The sequence below is a fragment of the Oncorhynchus clarkii genome, chromosome 18 (assembly GCF_045791955.1).
Source record: "Oncorhynchus clarkii lewisi isolate Uvic-CL-2024 chromosome 18, UVic_Ocla_1.0, whole genome shotgun sequence".
Lineage (NCBI taxonomy): Eukaryota > Metazoa > Chordata > Actinopteri > Salmoniformes > Salmonidae > Oncorhynchus > Oncorhynchus clarkii.
Genome location: NC_092164.1, coordinates 26,004,983 through 26,026,188, shown reverse-complemented (window position 1 = coordinate 26,026,188; position 21,206 = coordinate 26,004,983). Strand labels below are relative to the sequence as shown.

Here is a 21,206-nt window from a genome sequence, read left to right as displayed (position 1 = left end):
AAAATCTGTTAGCAAAGGTGTCAGCTAGATGTGATGTGCAGGGATTTGTAGTTTTGCATGATGTTTACTTTGATGATAATTACCATTTTTTAAATCTGAGAGTAAATAGAGCCAAGCATATTGATAAAAGTCACCTTGTCCGAGAGAAATGTACATGTTTGTCAAAACGTTATGCTAGGGCAAACCTACACGAAACACCCCTTATTTAAAGTTTTTTGAAAATCCCCTATGGGAAAAATTAATGGTGGAAAAACGATTGGAACCATTTCCCAGTTTGACCGCTAGCTAGGTTTTATGAGTATTATGACACCTCCACTGTGGGGCTCTATTGAACCATTTTCCTGTCCTTGCTAAGCATTCAAAATGTTAGAAGTACTTTTGGGTGTCAGGAAAAATGTATGGAGTAAAATGTACATCTTTAGGAATGAAGTGAAGTAAAAGTTGTCAAAAATATGAATAGTAAAGTACAGATACACCAAAAACGACGTAATAAGTGGTGTAAAAATATTGTATAGTATTTCTACACCACTGCTATTTACTGTCCAGCCTAATAGGCCAAAATTAAAAAATTCCCAAATGCATAGGATATTTTATGGTTATCCTAGTCTTGCAATTGGTTATTCGGTTATTATCTTTACCCTGTCGTTCTTAGTAGGCTATAACGGATCGACTTCGCTCTCACTTCTCTGTGAGTTTTGTCTGTGTTCTAAACTGGCTGGGGTTTTTAGCTTGCTTGACAAGCACCCCTCCCCCAAACTTTGGCGAAACAGGAACAACTCCTTTGAGAGAAAAAAAAAGCTTGCACAAGTTTGGAACGTCTTGGAGAGGCCCTTGTTATCGCTTGGAGTATAATAGCCAGCAGTTGAGATTTATTTGTGCAAAATCTGGAAGTATTCTACTGTTCTTGTTTGTCGTGGAAAATAACATTTTAACCTCGTCTTTCGCGTAGGCCTAAACTCTTTTGAAAATGGTTTACTTTCCTCGAGGATAATTATTGGTGAAAGTCTATTTGTGTATGGAATAATTTGTCCTCACCGAAGAAAGATGGGACTCGTGGAGCTCTGTATACATATGTGATATCGTGTTCAATAATGAAGGAGATTGTGTCAGACACAATGGGTAAGAGAGGGTTTCCCTTTGCATCTAACGTTACCTAACCTAGCTAGATAGCATTTTTATCCCATGCCTGTTTTTCAGCTGTAAACATACTTGGCTTTACTCCGTTGGGAAGTCAGACCCGTATTCTCTGAAGTTAACGTTACACCTTTAAACGTTAGACTTCAATTTGCTATTTCAATATATCGCTTCAAAGTTGTCCCTAGTGCTAATTTTACCCTATGAATTTGTGTAGATGGGTATTTGTCCATTGCAACACACATGCTGCTTTCTATTTTTGTCATGTATTTTTTGGGGTTACTTACTTTACCGATTACGTGTTTATCGTTTTCCCACTAATACAACACATCCTGACTTTCGTAACACTTAAATCAGTGCACTTATTCAGGTCTACACGCGGTGAAATCATTGCAAAGCAGTAAGCAACAAAAGTATCCTACAATGTTGATCGTGATTCGCCGACTTGGCCTGAAGCTTTTTGTCCCATTCTGTTATCCACCCCGAAGTTTTCTAGTGGAAGGCTCGGGCAGCCATGGTCGAATAAGCTAAATCTATATTTACATTTCGTGCTACAGAAGTGTTACAATGTTGCAGTGACTTGCCTAGTTAAATAACATTTAAAAAAATGTGTTTGAGCCGCTTGTTAACAGTGGTGGTTCTAGGCCATTTCAACTCATTCAACAATTTATTTGCATTTTCTGTCTAATAACGGATGTAAAAAAAAAAAGAAAGATAGCAATAATTAGTTATGTAAAAATGATTTCATACTCCACCCCCCCCCCCCCCCCCCCCCAGAAAAGCTGAAATGAGATGTTTTGTAACTTTCTGACCAACACAAAATGCTAGTAGAGGGTACAGTTATTTTTCCATTCATGGCATCCGACTCAATATGGAATGGGATGTTGCAACATATCTTGAAATGAATGTAGCCACCTCTTTGCATATGTAAACATTGAATTGGAGGTACTGTAAAAAGTTGAATTATACGTTTTTATAGTATTCCTAATAGGTGTTGTATCAATTAGTTGGAAACTTGCATCACCACCCTGTTGTAGTTTTATACATGGTATTTATGCTGTGTAACTAGCCCATTTGTTTCGTGCGCAAGGACTGTCTACTTGTTCTGCCCATAGAGAATACTGTGTCATGTCCTGTGTCCACCTGGTTGTGGTTCCTGCTTGTATGGTAGGTTGGTTAGTTAACCAAAATGTTGGCCTATTCACTCTGCTCACGACTGTCTGGGCATAATCAATATTTGCCAAAAGGTTATTTTGGTGTTGTAGACTATTCATATAGAAGATGTGAATGATGCCATGGCAAATGATACTGGTCAGGGTAGCTGATGAAGCCGTATAACGCTAATTTGGAATGGAAAATTAATAAATCTGCTGCAGTACAGTAGGTTAAAGCTAGAATCCTTAGTTACTACATGCATGTTTGGACTTATAAATGAATGATATACCCATTGATTCTTGAAGAATATAACTTATAAATGCTGCATGAGCTTAGTTCAAGTGTCTTACCCCCATCAGAACTCAAAATAAAATTATAATTTTTTTACTCCAATGTTTGTAAACAAACACTGTGGTTAAAACTATAATTTTGATATCATGGTCAGGGTTTCATTCATAGCTCTGTCTATGAATTTGAGAGTGGTTACTTTTCTCCAGGCCAATCTTAGCTTTTTACCAAAATAGAGGTGGGGTGGCTGCTTTGCTATTGTTTCAACTATGGATCTGAGCATTGAGATGATAATTAAGGCCTAAAAGGTGATGCATACCAGGCTAGGGTAATGTTATTTCCTAGATGTCCTCTTGGATCAAATGTTATTTCATCCTAGCTGTCCTGTAGTGTTTCTGCTGTGGAGGGGCTTAAACCTGGGCATCTAACCTAATGTCGAAGCTGATGTGCGTCACAATTGCTGTGGATATGTAGGTTGTCTGCTATCTATTCCCTTTGCACTGTGTGTAGAATCTGCCATGTGACTCCATTGGTTTTGTATATGTGATGGTTGTATGCATTGGCTTGGTTTATGTGGGACGTATCATGTACACCTGATACAAGCAACACTTTTTCTATGTATCTTTTCCCTTGTGCATCTTATTTATTAAATGTATAATTGCTAAATTGCATAGTCCCCTGTTGCAGCCAGAGAAAGAAGAAACACAATCGATCTAAAATCAAACAAATAAAAATCAAACAAGTTCGATTTGGGCCAGACTGTGCCTACCCTGTTCCTCTTACTATTTTAATTCTTCTTCTCGAAGACATTGCCCTCAAGCCTCCAAAAAGCCAGACACGGCTTTACAACCAGGCGTTGAATGTAGCGATTGTGCCTTTTTTTTAAAAAGCGGCTTGGTAGGAATGAGATGAAAACATCTGTGGTCTGTTTAATAATAATTTTCCTCAACCAAAAGTTAAGTGTGTTTAGGTCTTCTTTGGAGATTGAGGCCTGTTTAGGAGGATGTAATGTTACGGAGCGTTCGTAGAGAGAATGTATTGCTCAGAACCAAAATGATTGTCTCTCAGATGGAATAGGGGATCGTGTCAACTGGATTTCTTCTATTTCTATCTGCGATATTCCGAGCGTTTTTAAAGACCGTGAATTCACCCCTGATGCTTGTCTTTTTCTCTCTGCAGGTTTGTGAATGGGCACTGTGATCTTCTGCTGAGAGGGAGTGCTGGGATTTGAGGCTCTGCGACAGTTGTGACTCCGGGCCGACGCTAAGCCAGTCAGCTTGCTTTGTCTGCCGGACCAAGGTCAAAGGGAACCCTGGGATAGGCGCTCCTCGTGAGGAGTAGCCGGGGTCTCTGAGACCTGGGGGTCATTTAAGGTAAGGAACATCACACGCACACAAATGCGTGTGTATGTAGCCTCCATGTTACTTTGTCACTGTTGTGGTTTGGACTTTACAGGCAGGTGATATGACGTGTAAATGTTTTTGTTCTTGTTGGTGTATGTGTCAATTCTATTCAAGCATAAGGAAGGTTACGCACAACACGTATCACGGACTACAATTTCGGTAAATCAAACAGTTTATTATTTTGTCTGTGACAACGTATTCACAGATGTCGACTCTTCTCATGACACCTGACGGCTTATGTTGCGCAATTGTCTATTTGTGCATGGGATCTAAGAGTCTAAACTTAAAGAACTCAAAGAGCAGTAACAGGGAACTTGAAGTGATAGTTTACTCCACAAATTTCAGACATGTGTTTGTGTGGGGGGGCGGGGACATGTTCTTGTATCCATGTATCTTGTATCCATGGGTTCAGGCCCTGGGTAGAGGACAGTGCATCCTGTTTCTGGAACGGTATGCTGTGCAGCAGGGGTTATCGCCAGCCTGGGCAGATCTAAGGGCGGGCACATACACATGGCATGAAACAGCCCAGCACACCATCCTGTAATCACAGCCCGTGACCTACACACCCACTAATGGCCTCCGATGTAGGAACACACAGGCTGACCGCCAGGAAATGGTGTGTGTGCGCGTATGTACAGGAGAATGTGTGGTGTAGGCATGCGTTGTTTCCATGGCTGGGTAGGAGTCTAGTTATGTCCTTTAATTGTATTTTTTTTTCTTCGTCCAGTCACATGGTCAGGACATACTGCTGGCTCTACATAAAGGCTAATGCTTCATTTTAGATTGTTGGTGATTGTAAATTAGAGCGACACTGACATGCTCATCAAAACCGTACTGGGTAAAATGTATCTGTTCATTCACACTGTCCTTCCTAGCACAGTTCCAGCAACTTTGGCTTGGCTCAGGTGTGTGGATAGGGTATTGGAGGTTGTTTTGTTCTGGTTTATTGTGATTGGTGGCATGCTGTTGATGGCGTTAGACTGTTGTGAGAGTCTGATGTGAGCAGTCTATGTTTTCGTAAGAGTAGGCCATGTTGGGTCATGTTCATAGGGCACCCAACTGGAAATGTTTTCAAGCAATTATCAATTGGACAAACCCAGTTGGTCCAACCCAGTATCGGTCCGTTTTCTACTATTTAATGCCTAATGAACATGACCCTGGTGATGTGCAGTCTCTCCCTCTCACTCATGTGCAGTGTGTGGGTGTTGCTGCCCTTTCCACCAGTGCCCAACTGACCTGATTGTGACCCAGCTACTCTCCCATAGTGCACTGGGCCATCTGTCACTGCCACAGCTGCCACAGGCTATGGCTCTAATAAATGGGCCTCTTTTTAATCTGGCACGGTTAGTTACTGTTCCTCAAAACCCCATTGGAGAAATGGAACGTTCTCTTTTTACTTCTCCCTCCACTGCAAAATGTGCATTCTTATCACCCATCTCTCTCTGTCGTCTCTCTCGCTCTCTCTCCTCTGTGTAATCTGAAATTGCAGGGTTTCACAGTGGCTCAGTTTGCCGGTACTGTCACAACTCTAAATGAACTGTTGCAACCAGCAGGATCCTCCATCATCGTTTAAATCTTTATTTTGGGAGTATTTTGGTTTCCCAGTAGATTATAACGGAGATGGACATAGATTTTGTTTACATATTGATTTCACACGCATAGATTCTGTTTACATATTGGTTTCACACGCATATTGCACTTTATTTTAGTCTTGTTTTTGTTATTTACACCCCTACTTTCTGTGATTGGCTAGTGGTACCCCCAGTGAGGAAATGGCTTTCTCTGATTGGCTAGTGGCTACTGACTATAGCTCAGTTCCTTGTAGTGGAATCTTTTCAATTCAGCCCATGGGCTCATGATGTGAATATGAAGGTTGCCAGGTCTACGGATACCTTATCCCTCCCTGAGTTGAAAAATGTAGGGTGTGCTGATTTGAAACGCTTTACTGGCGTGTGGGGGAGGGGTGCATTTGGCACCCTCCACTGAAACAGGAGAACTCTGGGATTTCTCTCCTCCATTCCCCCCTTTCTATCCCAAATAATCCCTTCTGCTAACAAGGCACATTTTTCCTTTTCCCTTTCACTCTGTAATATGGCTGGTTAAGCACTGGCAAGACATTGTAACCTTATGCTATATGAGTGCACTGGTGAGGCTTTGCCAAGCGCAATGAGTTCTGGAGTGGCATTGTATTGCCAATGGTTTCTTCCCGATGCCAAGGCCAGGTTGTGTCACAGTGCCAGCGTGCCAAGAAGAGCTGAGGCCTGCCAGGACATTAAATGGGCTGCAAAGGATTCTGCTCCTGTTCCTGCGTCTAGCTAAACACAGTTTGATATGGGGGGGGCACAGGTTTTCACCACCCATAGATGAAATAGTCTTGGTGTTATGATAGGAACTTAAGCATTGTTCAGCGTGGTATTGTAAGCACAACCTCTCGTCACCACTGTGAGTTCTCCTGCTCTTGTGTGTCTGGTGTGTCCATTCCAATGCGCGTCACTCATGTTACCAGCTGATGGTCTGACACCGTGTCGCCCATGCGTCAACCGTTTGGCTGCGTGTGTCTGTGCCACGAACCCATTCCAAAAGTGGTGGCAGGGTGAACCAGACTGGCAGTGGAGAAAGCCAGGGCCAATGGAACAGCCTTTGTGGTAAATGAACAGGACTTTTTTTTTTAGACTAAGCTTGGCTTCTCTATGCGGTCTAGAGATGCTCTTTGACCTGTTTTTATATTTCCTGCCCTGAAATGACAGAGCTGAACTTCCTGCACTCTGAATACTGAAATGACAGAACTGAAATTTCTGAAATGACAACTGAAATTCCTGTTCTATTAGCTAATATTTACCAATCAAGGCCTATCCAATCATTGCAGTTGAAGACACGGCTTCAATGATTTCGTTAAATCATTGTTAGAACATTGAGAAAGAGCCTGGGTTGTGGCGATTTGGGGTGTCGCAAACTCTGTTCGGCTGCTCCAAGTGGTAAATGTCGTACTTGCATTGAACCGCTTAGCCTAGAATTTACCTGTTCAAATAGTTTCTTCAATTTCCCCTATGACTGTGTGAATTCATGGCTGCATATGCCTATTGAGTGAACAGTGTGATATGAGAACATGGAAATGAGGTTTGTGCAGAACCATTGACCTGTTTAATTAAGTACCAATCGGGTGTTATTTGCTAATGACTGGTTGGTTGTTTAGCAACAAAACCGACGTTGGCACAACTTTGGGGCTAAACAGACTGGGTTGGCATAGATTGTTGACAACATGTAAACTATATTCCGTTGCCAATGTTTATTGAAAACGAATGCATTTGCGCATGTCTCACATACGTTGTTGGTTAGCTAGCTAGGGAATTTTAGCCATATTAGCATTGACATGAAAATCAGTCAACACCTCAAAACAAGACACGTGACGTGGTCATCTAACCCATCTACAACGCCTCTATCACACAGACAGTGTTTTTGCGCGAAATGGTACGAGGCATCATCCTACACGCATACATTTTGAGGCATATGTTCAGTAAATCCAGTGTACGCGCCACACAGAACGTACTACAACTGCCTCTGCGTCGCAATGCTGCAAGGCAAACACAGAATTCCATTGGAAATGAATGTATTTCTGGTGTACCAAAATTGCAGAGAGTCTGTAGGTGTGATCGAGACGTGTCTGACGAAAAGTGCACAGACGCAGTGTGTCACCCGTTGAGCTATAAAAGAGAGGCGCATACAGATCTTATCCCTGCGTGATCACTAAATAATGGTGTATGTTCTCATATCGAAATTAATGACTGAGCACAGATGGCACCCCGACGTGTCCTACAAATAGAATATCAGAGTTCAGAGCGTGATATCAGACGCTTCATCCAATATCAGGTGTGACAGCTGTGAGCAACCAGCCACATCCCCCTAACCAGCCATTAGCCAACACAGCCACTTCTCTCCGTCCGTTCCTGCTGTGTATCTCCCGTCAGTTTGAAAATGTTATTTAGCCGTGTTGGCAAGCTGGGGTGTGCAGACAGTGATGGGGTTTCTGTTGCATTTTGTTTTAATTATTGGAGCGGCTCAGAGCGCGAGCGAAGTGGACACGTTTAATTTCGCCTGTAAGGATTCGCTGTCACGCAGCCTCTGAATGCTGCTGCCATAGACAGGGATGCAAACTCGTCGCTTTAAGGCGATATTTACCATTTTGATCTCAAAATTGGTCATCCACGCGAATCACGTGGAATTGTAAAACAATCATGGGGAGGGGGGCGCAGAGTGTATCGCCCATTGCGCTATTAGAGAGGAGCGAACAGATCTTGTCCCAGTGTGGTCACTACCTCTCTCTCTAAATTAATGACCGCACAGAATGCATCCCTACATGTCCTACAAATAGAATATCGGAGCTCAGAGCCTGATGTCAGAAATGTCATATCAGAACGCTTCATCCAATATCAGCTGTGACAGCTGTGAGCAGTCAGCCGCATCTCCTAACCAGCCATTAGCCGACTCAGCCGCTTGTCTCCGGCTGTTCTTTCTGCCCATCTCCATCAGTTTAAAATGTTTATTTAGCCGTGCTGAGGTGTGCAGACAGGGGTTGGGTTTCTGTTGTTACAATTGTTTAAATATTGGAACGTTCACAGTGCGAGTGAAGTGGATCTGTGTCTTACCATGTAGCGAGCCCCTTTAAACTACTCACGGGCTGCAAGTAAGTGAGAAGGGGTGTGTGGGAGGGAGAGTGTGTAGGCTGTGTGTAAAGTTGTCTGAGGAGTAGGTTAAAGATGGTTTCATATAGGCCAAGATTGTGTGCCCCTTACTGCCGATATGAAAATGCAGATCATTGTGCATTTATATTCCTTACTACATTCCTCCTGCCCAATCGCAGATATGCCTTTTGGATATGAGAAAATCAGCTATTTTCTGCAGTAGCCGTTTCTATTATACAGTAATATGTGTGAAGTTAAATTCAAGGGACAGGATTTTGTGCAAAATGTATAGAAAACGGGAACAGGTGTCCTGGGGGGGGGGGGGGGGGGGGGGTAGTATGAAAACATACATCTATTATAAAGACTATTTACTACCGGGGCGGCAGGTAGCCTAGTGGTTAGAGCATTGGGCCTGTAACCGAAAGATTGCTAGATTAAATCCCTGAGCTGACAAGGTAAAAATCTGTCATTTTGCCCCTGAACAAGGCAGTTATCCCACTGTTCCCCGGTAGGCCTTCATTGAAAATAAGAATTTGTTCTTAACTGACTTGCCTTGTTAAAGGTCAAATATAATACTGTAAGTCGTTCTGGATAAGAGCATCTGCTAAATGACTAAAATGTAACGCATCTTTAGTAAAATGTTGTTATTGTGACAACCCCACTCTTAAAATAGGAACATTTTCTTGCTGTATACTCAGATTTTCTGTGCAAAGATTTTGGTCCCCTTTTTTTGACCCTCATTAGTTTGCGTCCCTGAAGGACAAGGGAGTAGGCAACAGCACAAACAGATCTGGGACCAGGGTAGTTCAGGCCTAAGTCAAGGTCAAAACCATTTGGCGTGTAATACAGAGTAAAGCCAGGACTTCTCGTTAGTAATTGTGGCAAGGAAACACTACTCATGGTTTTAACTTCTTGAGGAAAACAGCCCTAATGTTGTCATCCAAGCTACAGCACCCAATATTGTATATGCTGCAGGTTTTTAAAGGACCAAAGAGTTTCGTCTGCTTTGTGTAAAAAAAAATATATATATATTTAAAAAAATTGGTGATGGAAAAAATACCACAATACCGGTATTGTCACAGCCCCCAGAGGGTGTTGCACAGGGTTAGGGTTACCACTGGATTTGTTGGTAAAATGTTTGTTGTGGGTCTGCTTGTCTGTTGAGGGGTATTTGTAGGGTTTTAGTTGGTAATAGGTTTAGTGGGCTTTGGTTTGTCAGTAGCTTAATCTGTTTAGTGAGCTGTGTTACTGTGTGTGAGTCTTTTGTCTTGTGTAGGGCTTGGACAGCAATCCGTTTACTGAGTTAGGTTTGAGTATCTCAGTTATGATACGTCTGTGTGTGTTGGGTCTGAGAGGGAGGCACATCTGCTGATCATGCTCCTCTCATTATGTATGAGCGATGCAGTGACAACCCCTCCTCTCTGCCCCTCTGCTCTGCCGCAGTCAAGCCATAATGCAGCCCCTGTGACTGGGATGTCTGATAGCCCTCGGTACACTAGAAACACACGCTCATAAGCACACATGCTCATAAGCACACATGCTTATACACTCAACGTATGTACGTACACACACATTGATGGGGCTGTGAGTGGTGATGGATATGGTGGCGTCTTGTCACTGAGTGGTACATTAGCTCTCTGCGTTAATGTTTTCTCTTTCCCCATCTGCACATCAATTATATTATTCTATCGATACGGTCTCTCCCTCTCGCTCCTGAGATCAAATCCCAAAGCAGATTCACTCTTTCCACATACACCCCCCCCCCCCCCACCCTTGCGTAGGTCGTAGGATCTTTCAGAGATGAACAGGTAATAACGCCCGATATTCTGTGGACGGCCACCACTCGCCCACTGCCGACATTCCGGTTGGTCCGCCTTCCCTCTTGGAATGCTGCCTTTCTTCCTCCGTTCCTCCCTGTAGGTTTCATAGCTTTCACCAATCCACTCGTGTCAGATCAGTGATGACTTCAAGGAAGGATGCATTTTCAAAGTATAAGAAACACAGCCGCCTTCTCAATCCTTTCTGACTCTTCATTTTGATTTACATCAAATTATATTTCTTAACTGCACACTAGGAGACGATTGGCTATGGTTTGGGTATAGCTTTCTGTGATCGTCTGGCTGCTTTGTGGACCTTTTTGTTCATTCGGCGCTGTTGGTAGATTGTCTTAGAACCGCGATTGGCTGCAGATATGGTGACCTATTAACTGTGTGATGTTGGGGCCAATCAGAATGTCTAACCCAGAACCAGGGCCAGCAGACCTGGGTCAAATGCTTTTCATGCTTGAGCTGAGCTTAAGTATGCCTGCCTGGTACACTGTTGTTTCATGTTGGTTTCAAGTTAGTTTGTGTCCGGCTGCTACTCCTTGGCATCAGGCTGATGGCGGTGCAGGATTGCTTGTTAGGACACAGACGAGGCACATGCATGACTCAGACCCTCACACACACGTTGTAGAGACGTACACAAACACTCTCGCACTTCTTCACAGATGTACTAAATGCAAGCGCGAAGATGTAGCTTACACACACACACACACACACACACGGTGTGCAGATTAGAGGAATTAAGTGAGTGTGCTGGCGCTAGAGCTGACCTGCTCCGGATGATCGTCTTTGGCAGTGCTGATGAGATTTTGGCCCTGGCCCCACAGCCACTGTAAGCAGATTAGATCACCCACTGAAAGGTGAACGCTGAACTGCCACACAACTTTTATCCACACACACACACTTGTCCACACCAGCGTGTGTGTGGGAGAGAGTGGGGATTACATCATCTGACATGGGCATCTCTCCATCATGTTCAGAACAGGGCTACGTCACATGACAACTTCGGTTCCACTTTGCTCTCTTCACTCTCCTCATGGCACAGTTTGATATGCGTTTTACAGTTGATTTCAATAAATCTCTTTTTAAATTGCTGCTGTGAGCGGGTAGACCTAATAGGAAATGTAATTAACAAACCAATTAGAATGTCTGGTGGAGGTGTTCTGTTTGCACGTTATGTGGTAAAGATATGATGATGCCGTGTAATGGTTTAAATGACATTTTTAATGGTCTTCCCTTTTTGGTTTTCCTTCATGCTATTCCTAATCTTGTATATTTGTACATGTGAATAGGCCTCATTCCTCCTATACTGAACTACTAGCTGTCTAAGTGCTGCTGTTGTGTACTGCCGAAGTTGCACCAAAGTTGCATTGTATCGCGTAAAGGGGAGCCGCTCAGTTGCCTACCCGCAGCTCTATCTGCTAAGCCTGTGTGTGCGTGCCAGCCATGTTGGACAGTGTGGTGTTGTGATTTGGTGAGTGATGTCTCTCTCTTTGTCTCCAGCAGCGTTGGGGATTTGCCGAGCGCGGCCCATTGCAATGCAGACATGGCCACGGCTATATCGTGACAGAGGGACATGGTGAGTGCTACACACACACAGACACACAAGCCGTTGGACTGCAGGGGGTTGAGAGGGAGGAGGGGGTGAGCATTAGCCTGGTGAAGCAAGAGCTGGGGGATGGAGGGAATGGAGAGGAGGGTGAGCAGCACAGGGTTGGATGAGAGGAGAGGTAGAGAGTAAGTGGTTGGTAGAGGGAGCACATCCAGTTTTCCTCCATCTTTGTCCCTGAGGCACAGACCCTAGAGACAGTACAATGTACCTTACTCCCTGTAGTTAGCTCGGTCGGTCGGTCAGTGGCTCAGATGAACATCTGCCTAGGCCTCTCTCTGTGACATTGGCTCAAAGGCGCCTGCGGATTTCTGGGTATCTAGATTAGAACGCAAAATGGAGATTTCAGAGTTCAGCCTCGTTCTTTCCAAGGCATGCGCGCTTGGACTTGGGGCATCCTCTATGAAAGCAATACAAGGACTTAGTTTTGAGGATGGTGATTTCAAAACAAGATTTAGTTGGCTGTCCACAGAACAGCGGTTCCCTGGAATGAGTCGCTGACGTTAACAATAATCAATTTCCTCTAAGAAAATTGGCAACAAAGAACTGTATGTTCAGAAGTAAAAGCCTACTTATTCTCCTTCATCCTTGAACCAAGTCTGAGTGTATATATATTTTTTGTACCCAGAGTATGTAATACTCGCCTGGAATTAAGGGATAGTTGGCTTTAAAATACGTTTTTAGCTTATTTTCGTCTTACATAGGTTGTCATTTCATCCAAACCATTGGTTATTTAGCAATGGCCAGAATCTCCTGGCTAGCATTTTTTGGCGCGTGTTAGCAATGCTAGGGGAAGCGGACTATCAGTTAGTGGTGCATTATAGCATTGGCTGCTCTTAAAGTCCCAAATCACCATTATTATCATTTTGGGCTTGGCGAAAAATGTAAAAATATGCTAATTTCGATTAAAAAAAAGGATGTTTTAAACTCTAGCTTTCATGTCTGACTCATTCTGAATGAAGTGTTTTCAGTCTCATCTTAGACCCAGCGGTTAATGACTGCGAGCAACCTTTTACTTACATACATACATACATACATACATACATACGCATACACACACACTGAGCCTGGCCAGAGGAGAGTAGGAGTGTGTCATCCTCCCGAGGGCGTGTCAAGCTCCTTGCGCTCAAACTGCGGTTTTAAAGTTCACCGGGACTGGAGGTGACACCGATGACATTTGTCAAGACTGACAGCAACCGTTAGCCAGTGAAACGGTTTGGTGTGATGTTAGTTTGGAAGAGGATCATAATGTATATCACCCTACTTTTATTTTTTACATTTTTTTGCAGCCAACCAGTTAATGTCCCTGGCCTCTATTGAAATGTGAGCATTACAGATGTAAAATCAGCTGAAATCCAAGGTTTCTGCCTTGAGTAGACAGATCGGGAAGGAGGTTGGATGGGTTGACCGGCAGGCAGGCAGGCAGAAAACACACTGACCGAGGCTTTGCAGAATGACTTTGCCCTGTCTGTGTGAAGAAGAAGAACCCACCCAGGATTGTCTTGAATCTGAATCACTCTTCTACTCTTCGGTCATACATTGTTATTGTGTGTGTACATTTGTACGCGCGTGTGTGTACTCATACCCATGTGATAAATGCACTCAGGTTTGTGTCTAGTGGGACCGTCAGTCTTTAATCCTGAGATTTTGGCCAGGCTTCGTTTGCATGTATGTGTGTGTGTGTGTGTGTGTGTGTGTGTGTGAGCCTTTGTCCCTGCAGGCAGCCAAGCACAGACCCAACACAGAGAGAGAGAGAGATGGAGAGGGGGAGGGGGAGAGAGAGAGAGGCTATATCCTCACTACAGGAGGGATGGAGGGAGGGGGAGAGTCTCACTGATCAGTAGTGGCTTTGCTTCAAAATGGAATTTACATAATATGGCTGGTAGATGCTGGTGGGCACAGAGAGGGTGTGTGTGTGTGTGTGTAGCCTATGTGCATGTGTGCGTGTCTACTGTGTGGTCCAGAGAAATGGGTCCTTCAGAAAATGGAGATCTGTGTTTGTGAAACATCGGAGTGTAATTCTGGATCCATATTTTCCATTCATGCGTACCTATTGCGTAATCACCACCAGGTTACATGCACTCTCTGAGATTTGTTGGTTAGACTAATTCTATCCAGCACCCCCCTTATTCAGGATATTTCCGTAGTACGCAGTACGTCCAGGGGGAGACTTCACACAGTTGCATGATGTTTATCTGGTTTTCAGTAGGATAAAAAGACCTGCTTTGGTGTCTTCGCAGCGGGTTTATGTGGAGCCCTCGTCAAGGTCAATTTGAGAGCGCTCGTCTCCTTGCTGGGAATATGGAAATGAGTGCTCTTTGAGAGAGGGGATGTTGCAACGCTTTGCACAGCCCTCCAGCAATGCAAAAAATAAATGTGAGTGGATGGTTTCGCTCTCTCGTTGACTCTCTCCCTCTCTCCCCGCTCGCTCTTCTTCATTGACTCTGTTTCTCCCCCTCTCTCGCTCACACAAACAGTTACACAGAGAACGCTGTTAGAGTAAACAACAAGCGGTTCCAGTTCATACAGGGCATTTAAGAAGACACATTAGCTATTAGCATGGAGCCCCTGTGGCACCACAGCAAAGCAGACTGCTGGAAGAGGGTCTGTTCCGTCTTGTCTGTGTGAATGGCTCTCTGTTGTTGAGCTGGGCTGATAGTTTGTTTAAATTCTTCCAATTAGTTGCTGTGACAGCTAGACTGAGACGAACCGGCTAGTTATCGGTGGGAGGTGATGCCGGTGGGTGAGAGCCTGTCCCTTTCCTCCTCGTCTCCCTCGCTTGCTCCTCCTCTCTCTCCTCGTTCTCCCGCTTTTCGTCTTTGTCTCTTTCTAACCTTCTTTCAGTTCCACTCCTTTTTCTCCCTCCATATGACACTCTCCCTTTCTCCCTTCCCTCTCCTTCCCATACTCTCTCTCTCACCATCATCAAATAAAGTGCCTGCGATTTTGGCTTGTTTTCTGGTCCACTGCAGAGAGGGGCATTAGCCAAGGTACCTTGACCTGACCCGGCCTAGTAAAGGCTCCTGCTGCACCGATCTGTAGTCAGGGGTTGTTATGTCCTGCCCTGGCACTAGACCAGCAGGCCTGATAAACTGTATCGTCCCGTTATTTAGTCCATCTCAGATCTCACAGGCCAAGGGAGGGAGCAGAAAACGCTGGTGCATTCTCTGTCTCTCTGTCTGTGTGTGTATGGGGTCGGTCGATGTTTGTTTGATTGAGGCTGGTTGGGGGGGGGGGGTTGTGGTCCCTCTGCCTCTTTCCCAATGTGTCTGTGTGTGGGGGTGGGTGCTTGTCTGTGGAGCGGCACGGTTCGTTCACACACTCCCGAGTTGTGTTGGGAGTCGTTCAGATTCAGACACCAGTGGCGTTGCCATGGTGACCGTGTGGGTGCATGCTCGTTAGTGAAGTGTAATGTCTCGGTCTTTCTATCCCCGGCGCAGAAGCTCAACTGACTCCAATGCCTCTGCCGGTGCTTACCGCACTCGAGTGGTGGAATGGAAACAGTTTTTTCTCTCTTAGACTCTTCATGGCCTTATACAGACATGGGTCTCTGCCTTTTTGAATATCATGAACATACTGTGTTAGGAGAGGGCAGAAGCCTTGCCTAGGCATACTGGCCTGGGTTGTGTTCATTAGGCAGAAAATGGATAAACGCTCCAGTGAAACGGAGCGGTACCATCTGAACGTGTCCAATAAGATATCTTATGTTTTCCGTTGCACTTCTTTTTCAAACGGTGTTCCTAATGAACACAACTCTGTGATATAGCTCTTGTCATTTTGTAGCCGATGGACACACCAAGCCCACGTGTCTGCCGGTTAGAAATGTTTTGTGATGATGTGCTCTAATGAACAGAACCCTGTTTTTTGTTTTTCTCAGTCATCGATGGGAGAGGTAGAGCCGGTCAAGGCTTGCTGCTGGTGAGCTCACCCTTCTCTTTCACAACCTCCCAACCCGACTCCTCTCTTTCTGGGTTTTGATTACCACATTCCCCCCCCCCCCATGAGTAATGTGTCCCGCTGCATACCCAGGAGGGCACGGATGTGTCAGATATAGCAGGACCCCCCCCACAAAACCTGACTCGCACACTCCGATACTGAGCCTGTTACGTCTGCGGAGATGTGCTCCCATTGCTGGGTCGTATTCATTAGTGCACACCATAGCTAAATGTAGCAAGACACGGAAAGTGTTTTTGCAATGAAAATAAGAGTTTCTTATTGGTTATCTTTATAACTACAGGCTCCCCGTTTTCAGTCCGTTTGCTTCCGTTTGATGTCTCGCGAAAAGCACCCTGGTTTCTTGAGTCCGGTCCCATCCTCGTCACTAGATTTCCCGTATGGTTTACACGTCAAGCTAGGAGGGCTGTTGATCTAGTTTATTGAGTAGTGTACGTCACATTTGAACCTTTTTAGTCCTCTCAGAAGCCAGAACCAAATATATTATGCCCTGGCAGGCAACTAGCTTTTTTCTGGGGGGGGGGGGTCTTTGAACGAATTTGGGTTCTGATTGTGAGTCTAGTGTTGAATTGTGTTTTGGTGGTTGTGGCCAAGCTGAAGTTTCAGCCGTAGTTTCATTTGGATGATTCTCTCACGGGTTTCAGTCTCCTACCCTTTAGCCAGAGGGGGCTTATGGAACCACTTGCATCATCGTGAGCTATCCTGAATATTTTATGCTATCTTGACAGTGCAGCTTTATGGAGGAGTTTACTCAGAGGATAGGGAACTGTCTCGTGATAGTGATTCTGAGAAAAATGGCCCTGGGGAGGAGGAGGAGGAGGAGGAGGAGGAGGAGGAGGAGGAGGAGGAGGATGACACGCCAAACAAGGTTACACAGGAGGAATAGGCCTCTCTATGTCCGTCCATACTAGCATACCACTTGGACTAAAGCCATGCATTAGGATTGAATACTTAGTAGAATGTTAGTGTGGCTATTCAACCAGAGCCTCTGTCTGTGTTTCTCAACCCCTGGTCTATGATACTGTTGTCCTGTCAGTTGGTGGACCGGTCAGCAGTATCCAATGCTATGGAGCGGTGCAAAGTCGAACCAAGTAAGCGGTCATGATTGGTTTAGTTGTCAGTGTCACCCGCTTGTTTAGAGTGACGCGAACCATCTAAGGAGATGTTATAATGCCAGGGTTGCCTGATACAACACATTGTGAAGTTTCTTAACATTTTCTCCTGTTTTTCTTTTTTCTTTCCTTCCTTCCACCCCTGTCTTTACCAGTGTGCCCAAGGACTGTGAGAGCTCCTTGAGGAGACTCCAGGCACACAGCACCTCACACGTACTGACATCCAGATGATGCTGGAGGTGCACGAGGAAAGAGCAGCAGGAAACTTTAGCCGGAAAGAGCGCGTCAAGAAGGAGCGGGACGAGGCAGGCCCAGACAGTGGCCGAGCCAATAGCCACATTAACCCCTCCTCTAATAACCACAGCCCCGCCCCTAACTCCGCCCTTGCCGGCACAGGCCACAGGAACACCCGGGCCAAGGCCACACCCTCGGCCAGCCCGCACCAGCACTTGACTCCATCCTCTGTCTCCCTGGGATCGCCGTCAATGCATTCCAGCAATCCCAAAGTGAGGAACTCCCCATCGGCTAACACGCAGAGGTGAGCTGGGTCCTTGTCTGCTATTATGTCTCTCTCTTGGCTCTTTAAAACAGGGGAGCAAATAAACTTTTAAGGACAAATGATCCTCCGCTCCAGGGCCGCTCCGCGGGCCGCAGGTTGTCCGTCCCCGCTTGACAACCTGTCAATTCCACTGCATAATGAAATGCGTTTGAATGCCTTCCACATTGTCTCAAAAGCAATCGGGCTGCGTATCTCAGAAGATTGCTGGACACCATCTCAACGTGGTTCTTGAGATGTTTAACACTTCCCCAGGCGTCATGAGATCGGACAGTCTCTGCAATAGAGACGACCTAGAACGAACCCTTTGTCCTTCTCTGATTAAGACCACCATGTTGCCTGCCATGCCGTCTGACTCTCCGTTCTGTGTTGTAGTTTATAGCGTGGTATTTATTGAATCCGGTCTAGCGGTTGGATCTAAGTCCTCCGCTCCTAAACCTGCTAAGAAATCAGGCGAGCTCAGATCTATCAGTATGAGGTTACATGACGACCAGACTTGGTGAACTACTCTGGCCTATTAAAGCTTAACCTAGGGAAGCAGGTCCTGGCTATGCGTGAGCCCTGGAACAGTGACCTGAGTGTCTCCACCCCGCAGCTGCCTCTCTGCCAGCCCATCCCGGCCCGGCCTGTGCTGACTCAGGCCCTCTGGGGCTAGTATAAAGGCTGCAGCTGCACTGCCAAAGCCCTGCTGGGGCCCATCTCACAGTAGGCACGCCGGCCATATTGGCCTAACGTTTGGCTTCGGATCCATATTGGCTCCGGTTTTGGCTGCGAGGTCATTTTGGCTGGGTTTTTAGAAGAGTGCTAGGGCTTATGTTTCACTGCTAGCTGGGAAGGGAGAGCTGTAGAGGAGAGCTCTGTTTAAATGGAGGATTGACTGGGGCCTGTTTGGAGCTTGTTGTTACTCCCATTGAGTGCTGTGACGCTGCAAGTGAACTATTTTTGATCTGTCCGTGGACTTTTAGCCCAGTGCAGTCGTCATGCTAAACGTCGTACCACCAGCAATGGATTCCGGCAGTGTTCTCGAGCTACGTTAGTGTGTGGTCAGACCAGAGACGGAAGAAAGTCCATGAATTAAGTAGACCAGACCCAGCTGTTATTGCGTTGGTGTCTATAGAAGAGACTTCCAGTTAAGTAGACCGGAACTGACAAAACATGTTTCAATGCCTGAGTGAACTATCATTTATCCACCATCTTTGGTCTGACTACCCCTTCCGTATCAGTTGTGCTTTCCTGTGTTAGGTTCAACTACCCCTTTTCTCCTCCGACTTCATCGTGTCGGCTACAGAGCAGCCCCCTTTCCCCTGCTTTATCCATGTGTAACTGGTCTCCATGACAACGAGGCGAGTTGTGTTCCTGTCTCTAGGTTTCGGGCCAGCACAGGGAGAAATAAGGCTGTGTACTTAAAGTGCTTACTTTAACAAGGCACCGATTATATATTAACACCCCCCTCCACCTCCCCTGCTGTTCCCAACTCTGTCAACAAAGAAAGGGTGAGGACTGGAGGTGGCCGTGTTTACCCTTTATTAGTCACTCACCTGTGTGCGTCATGCCTCCCCGGCCAGGAACTGGGCTGTGTTCATTAGGGCATGCAACAGAAAATGAAAATAAACGTTTCTTATTGGACAAATCTATGGAGTCCCGCCCTGTTTTAGTCCATTTTCTAACGTATTGGTGCCTAATGAACATGACCCAGCTGCTGTTTTAAGAGTGCTGCTTTCTCAGGGCGGGGAGCTGCCATGTGCCTCCCTCAGCCTCTGGGAACTAGTCTCAGCCGTAGTACTTGCCCGTCTGTTCTCGCTGCAACGTTTATGTAAGAGAATATTAACGACTCTTCTGTGATTTCTCATGTGATGTTGATCATGACAGCGGTTGGTGGTTTGATGTAAAGAATGGGTGTATTAGTTTCTACTGTTAAGCGCATGTGATAAGACTTGCTTTTGGCATATTTTTTTTTGGGGGGGGGAGCAGCAATGACATTGTTTGATGTTCCCCCACTAACCCTGGTTGTCTCCTCTCCATCAGCAGTCCCAAACAGAAGCAGGAGGCCATGGTGCGCTCTCCACCCGTCATGTCTCCCTCCAGCGCCGCCCAGATGGACTCAAAACTACCCAATCAGGGAAAGCCGGGGGGCGCGGGCAGCCAATCGCAGCCCTCGCCCTGTGACCCCAAAACTCTAGGCCCTAAGGGGCCCATAGGGAGCCTAGGACTAAAAAACGGACAAGGCCTGATTGCAGGCAACGGGGCCAAGGGCAAAATGAAGAGGGAAAGAAGCACTTCGGTGGAGTCGTTTGAGCAGCGTGACACGGGGACGTCCAACAGCGAGGGGGATCAGAAAGGTAAGGCCGAGCCCTCCCCTACAACTAGTGATGGTGCCATCGACAGGTTTAGTCTGTCAAGCCAGGGTAATGATCGACATCCTCTGACACCTACAGTATCACTACATCATAATAGTCTCATGGGGCCCGATTCAGAGTTCCCGATATGCACATGCTGCTCTGTCACGTAGGTCATTTTCTCCAGAATCTCAAGGCATTTTTTTGTTTTTCACCTTCGACATCACCTTGCTGTTGCACCTTCTTCTCAACAGTCCGCCGTGACATCAACTAGTCAGAGGGGTGAACTCAGTGTCAAAATACAAGGACTAGGTCTTGGATGTTGAAGTGCGATTTATTAACTCATGATATGGCGTTGTCTGAGTGGGCTTGTGGGAGTGTATTTATGGTCTGTCTGTGTGGGGTTTACTCTCTGTGATTTGTGACGGATGTAGAGTTGTGTCCTTATAAGATGGCTCCCAGGCTTATCTGGCATGTCACGATGGCCCCCAGGACCCTAGAGGGAATGGCATTAGTCACACTATTCTTGGTAGCTGTCGCCCTAGTAAGAGGGAGCATGTGTGTGTATATAATATATATGTGTGTGTGTGTGTGTGTTCCTCCTCGGGGCTGGCTGTAGTGCTGCATTAAGACATCCACAACCCTGTTTATCTCCTGGTGGAAAAAACTCTGTGTGGGCTGGAGCCTTGGAAGAAACCATTTCACTGTGTTAAAGGGGGTGTCCAGTCATTTCCCCCTTAGTATTTCCATTTCACTGAGACCTCTGGTGGTTACAACTGAGATTGTTGTTACTGAGCAGGATCTGGTTCTACTTCTTTCATGATATGAAATCATATAAATGTGAACAGTATTTTTCTTCAGTATTGAGCCTACCACAACTAGATATTTTATAGATTAATTAAAATGACAACCCTTAGTAAAAAAAACAACAACATCATTTTAGTGTGGTAAATGGTAAAAGCATGTGAGAACAAATGTGTATGGGTGTAGTGTATATTAATAAAATACACTGTCCCAGAATACCCCTGCAGACACGGCAGTTTGATTCCTTAGTGTTAATGTAGATTGTTAGGTAATTTTTTATTGACATGCTTTAGGTATGTGCCAGTGGCCATTTTGTTTGTGGCATGTGCGTCTGATGGAGCATGTGGATCATT

At 45.5% G+C, this 21,206-nt stretch overlaps 1 protein-coding gene across 1 annotated transcript in view; it reads left to right on the top strand.

Moving 5' to 3' along the window:
* The first annotated feature begins 811 nt into the window (after nucleotides 1-811).
* LOC139373267 (B-cell CLL/lymphoma 9 protein-like) overlaps nucleotides 812-21,206 on the top strand; it is a 34,565-nt gene continuing 14,170 nt past the window's right edge. The window contains exons 1-5 of the mRNA XM_071113580.1: nucleotides 812-1,119; nucleotides 3,757-3,950; nucleotides 11,986-12,061; nucleotides 17,313-17,695; nucleotides 19,739-20,052. Coding sequence (XP_070969681.1) covers nucleotides 17,385-17,695; nucleotides 19,739-20,052 — 625 coding nt within the window. The 5' untranslated portion in view covers nucleotides 812-1,119; nucleotides 3,757-3,950; nucleotides 11,986-12,061; nucleotides 17,313-17,384. The remainder of the gene's footprint in view (nucleotides 1,120-3,756; nucleotides 3,951-11,985; nucleotides 12,062-17,312; nucleotides 17,696-19,738; nucleotides 20,053-21,206) is intronic.